Source organism: Pollachius pollachius, assembly GCF_949987615.1.
Source record: "Pollachius pollachius genome assembly, chromosome: 12".
In the NCBI taxonomy this organism is placed as follows: domain Eukaryota; kingdom Metazoa; phylum Chordata; class Actinopteri; order Gadiformes; family Gadidae; genus Pollachius; species Pollachius pollachius.
The window spans coordinates 14340803-14345802 of record NC_136945.1 but is presented as its reverse complement, the minus strand read 5'-3'; the positions used below and the strand labels follow the sequence as shown (position 1 = coordinate 14345802).

General features: G+C 44.7%; 1 protein-coding gene across 1 annotated transcript in view; it reads right to left on the bottom strand.

The window, feature by feature from the left end:
• The window catches only part of ptprt (protein tyrosine phosphatase receptor type T), a 150964-nt gene that overhangs the window by 18900 nt on the left and 127064 nt on the right, over nucleotides 1-5000 (bottom strand). Inside the window, exons 25-28 of the mRNA XM_079748435.1 lie at nucleotides 4597-4633; nucleotides 3456-3553; nucleotides 3079-3195; nucleotides 194-348 (exon numbers count right to left, since the gene is read on the bottom strand). Of these exons, the coding sequence (XP_079604561.1) occupies nucleotides 194-348; nucleotides 3079-3195; nucleotides 3456-3553; nucleotides 4597-4633 (407 nt within the window). The remainder of the gene's footprint in view (nucleotides 1-193; nucleotides 349-3078; nucleotides 3196-3455; nucleotides 3554-4596; nucleotides 4634-5000) is intronic.

Sequence of the window (5000 nt, the reverse complement as noted above, 5' to 3'; positions counted from 1 at the left end):
TTGAGATACAGCCCGAAAGGAGGCATCGAATGAGCTACACGGGGCAGGAGACAGAATGAGCGATGGATGGAAGACGAGGAGTAAATAAAACAGAGACGGATTTCATACAGCTATTTCTGTCCGTGTAGATATATCTAAAGATATAGATGCGCATTCATGTATTCATATATGCACGTGTTCACGTGTGACCGACCTGCAGTGCACGGCGACGGGCCCCCCGTCGGGGGGGTTGAGGAACTTGACCTGGCGGATGAACCCCAGGAGCCCCGTGGCGTAGCAGGGCACGCCGTGGTCGGGCCAGCTGGTGAAGTGGAACTGACGGATCTCCCGGATCTCGTGGTGGCCCTTCTGGGAGGCACAGAGACCAGACAGAGCGCTCACTACCACTGGAGGCCCCCCGGAAAACTGACAGGCACGATGGCTCTGGGGTGTGTTGCTTCTTTTCTTTTTTTACCGCTTTCTTCCTAAAAAGATCGGCGTGTTCGTTCCTAGAGAGTGGAATTCTTGCCACAAAGCGTAGGTCGACGTCGCCGTGGTTACCAAAATACGTTAAAACTTAGACGGGACATATTGAAAGAAGGCGATCAATAAAATATACAAGACCCCACAATATCCCTCGGAATGACTTGTGAGCTTGCGATAAATGTGCAGAGTGCACTGGCGGTGGAATAGACAGGAGGGAATGGGAGGGTTCAGATGGCTGACATGGTGGGGACAGGGTTGGCTCCAGCATGCCTCCCTGAACACTCTGCCTCTGGGACATGGTGCGCTGGTTTCTGCTGTCCAGACAGAGTTTCACACTTCCACACACACACGCACACACACACACACACACACACATCAGGGCGTTATACTGTAAGTGGCGAGAAGCTTAACCCTCTGTCGGACACAGCCATCAAAATCAACCACTTGCCAGACAGAGCTCCCACACACATCCCCCAACACATGGTGGCTCTAGACTTTAAGTGTCGTTGGATTTGAACCCTCTCGCAGACTTGGGTCATTAAAATTAAACCACTGGCCAGGCAGAGCTCCACACATGCACACACACAGCATGGCATTATATATATAAGTGTGCTAGAAGCTTAACCTTCTCTCGAACGCGCCTCATAGGCCGATCCAGTGAACACCAGCATGCTCCATTGTTTGAAATAGTGGGGAGCACTGGGGAAGGGTAGCTCGCCGATAAAGGGGATTATTGTAAGTGTGGGTGCATTCTTTAATCCATCCGTTTTCAATGGACGTTCGTTGTGGAGGTTGTTCCCCTGTTCGATAAAAGTAGGCGCTCACTCTTTTCGGAGAACGTTTGTATCCAAAACAAAACTATTGAGATGCTGAAAAACCGGACAGCGTTATTTTATCAAACGCTAATTATTTTTTGATGTCACGTTTAAAGTAAGTGGTACATTGCAACATTGGTTTGTAGCACCAATTGCTATCGAGTTGTACGACCAAAACTTAAAAAAGATAGTAACAGATAATTATAGGTCTATAGTGGTCCACTTTGGATGCAATAGTAGGACTCTGTGTTGAGAGATGTTAATCGACTATTGAGTACCTCCACCATGTCCTACGACATGTACTGTGACCATGGTGACTATGACAAAGATCCCTCACTGCAATCGGTTACACTGATTTATTCGCAGGCTAGAGCATTCAAAAATCGACAATGGTGTGATTGAAATCAAAATGAACGATTTTTGTCTGTTATCACACCGCTAGTTACTAAAAAATTCTAAGTACTGGAACTCAACCGTAACAGTGGGGGATTTGGGAAACTGGCAGCCATTTTGGCTCAAGAGGAGATAAAGATGAAAAAAAAGATAAGCTAAGATCAACCTTATTAATAATCAATTCTTAAATTGAAAGGTAGGCTGTGTTCAAGATTTGGAGAAAGAATGTCAAACTTAGCATCCTAGCCTATCTCACAGAGAAATATAAACACATTGTGTCACATTCTAAAAACAAGCTATTTAATACCATGTCATTAAATCGGTTGGGGAACGTTGTGTTCTAATAGCAGCCTTTAGGGAAAAACCAAGGAGCAATTCAACAGCTTCCAACTTCACAGTGGCGTTTTTGTGAAACTGGCGGCCATGGGGAATCCATTGTGGATCTAGATTAGATAGAGGCTTGACGCCTTAATAAGAGGCTCTTGTTTGAGCACAAAGGGCCCGCCAACCCGTTCCTGCTCCACAATGGAGATATTAGAGTCGCTATTCTGGTGATAAACAGCTAGCGTCTGGAGGTGGAAAAGGACAAATCATGAGCAACTATGGTGAGAGGCCTCTACGTTTCGGCACTGACATTAAGGGTGTATTTTGGACCAATGGATAGCATCTAAATACACAAACAACCAAGCTTTGGTTATTTTTAATCCCAACACACCTCCCATCCTATTTCACCATCTGGTGAATAATTCAAGACGCTCGCTTCCATTACAAAGTCAAACGCTTGGCCTTCCAGTCGCCCTCGGATCTCTGCAGTTTCCTGTCCTAAAATAGGTTGGGGATGAAACTAGCACTCCATTGGATGCCATTCTGGCTCCGGAGGATAAACAAGCTTATTGATCGCTTTGGACAGAAGCCTTCGCCGTAACCCGAGCAACGCAGAGAAATGAGCACTTTCACATAAAGGGAAATACACACAACGATGAAAAAGACTGAGAATGAGAATACTTTAATTTAGCAAAATAATGGTAACGTCGAATACATACCAAAGGTATTAGAAATAAAGAAACCTGCACACACACACACACACACACACACACACACACACACACACACACACACAAACAAACCCTCTTTAATCAGATTTAATCATACTTTTCAACGTGAGAGCGAGAGAGAAAGAGAAAGGGAGAGAGAGAGATAACCATGACTCACTATTTTCCTCTTACATAATTTGTCTCCCCCCCTTGTCTCTCTCTAATACTTTCTAATGCGTCTCATTAATGAGGTCTTTCAGTAAGATCTTGTTCTTACTATCTTGGTAATTACAAAACACACACACACACACACACACACACACACACACACTGACACACACAGTAACATGGAGCCCTGTGGAGAGTGTTACCTTCTGTACGGTGAATGTTCGGATGACGTACTCCGCCAAGGGTTCTGTCTCTATCAGAGTCACCTTGATGTCCCCGTAGACCTCTGTCTCATCTGGCCAGTACCTTACACACTTTACCTGCAGAACACACGCACGTCAGTACCACAGACACACACACACACACACCATCCGCACCACACACACACACACACACCATCAGTACCACACACACACACACACACACATCTTTACACACACACACACACAGACACCATCCGACCAAAGACACACACACCATCAATACCACACACACACAAACACACATCATCAGGACCACACACACACAAAAACATTTAGTACCACATACACCAGTCAGCCAATGAGATGTAAGAACTCACCCTGCCGACCTCCACAAGGTTGGTAACCATGACGATAGATGCTGAATTCTCCTGCCACACCATCCTCCAAAAGTCCCTTACCGTCTCCTGCATGGGGCCTGGAGCGCACACACACATACACACACACACACACAAACACACACACACACACACACACACACACACACACACAGACACACACACACACACACAGATAGACACACAGATCAAATATTTGACGATTTTCCATACCTGTATCCATCAATTGGTTGACTTTATTCACCTGTCATGGTTTGAGTGATCAAGTACAGATTGGAGGTCTGTTTTATTTATTCACCAAACTTCTGAAAGCTACATTGTGTTCACTAGCATACCGAGGTCCTTACTCACCTCCCATAGGCAGCATACTGGAGGATTGTATATTGGTATGAATTATGGATACACATTATTAATGTGTATCATTGCATATGTATTGTATATGTTATGCAGTTCCTCCTTGTATTATATTTTGTTATTCTGTTTCCATTTTTATCTCATTTGATCTTATCTTGTATTAATTACGTAGCTGTCCCTGCCATTGAACTTAGCATTGTCTAGAACCGCTCTGTGTTCCACTTCTGTGCATTTGATTATGAGAACACTGACTGTGGACGTCAACATTATTGTGGTTGGAAGATTATTAATTATGGATATAAAAATGGACATTCGCTCACAGACCACATATATATGTACAAAAACCCACATAAATATGGGCATGTTTGTGTGTATGTGTGTGTGTGTGTGTGTGTGTCTGTATCTGTATGTGGGCATACATATGCACATAAACACAGATAAATATGTGCATGTTTGTGTGTGTGTGTGTGTGTGTGTGTGTATGTGTGGTTTGTGTGTGTGTGTTGCTGATAAGGGCTGTCTGGTTAGTGGTTGAAATGGGCTCCTAAATCGTGTCCTGCCGATGGACGGGGCTGGGGAGATTTAGTGGGCTGTGTTAATAGCATTTCTCCTTCAAAAGACCACATTTAGCAGGTACCTAGTGGCCTCCAGACCCCAGCACACACACAACTACACACATATATGTGTACACAGACACAAAAAAACACACATACACACACACGCGCGCACCTACATACACGCACTTACACATACGCAGGAGTTTCATTACCTTGAGTGGCGATGTAATGTCTAGGTCGATGGTAACCCTGGTGACAAAGAAGAGAGAAAAGTTGGTAAAAACAAGTATGAACATCCCTCTGTCTCTCTCCTTCCCTCCATCTCTTTATCTCTCCATCCATCCTCCCACCCGTTCTCTCCCTCCGTCTCTCGACCTCCAATGTTCCATCCATCCTCCCACTATTTCTCCCTCTCTCTCTCTTTCTCTCTTTCTCCTCTTTCTACTATTTCTAGGTATCTACCTATCTCTCTCTATGGCTCTCTATCTCTCTCTCTCTCTCTCCCTCTCTATGTGTCTCTCTCTCTCTCACTCCCTCTCTATGTCTCTCTCTCTCTATCTCTCTTTCCTCTCTCTCTATCTCTCTCTCCTCTCTCTCTAAGGTATAGCTCAAGGTC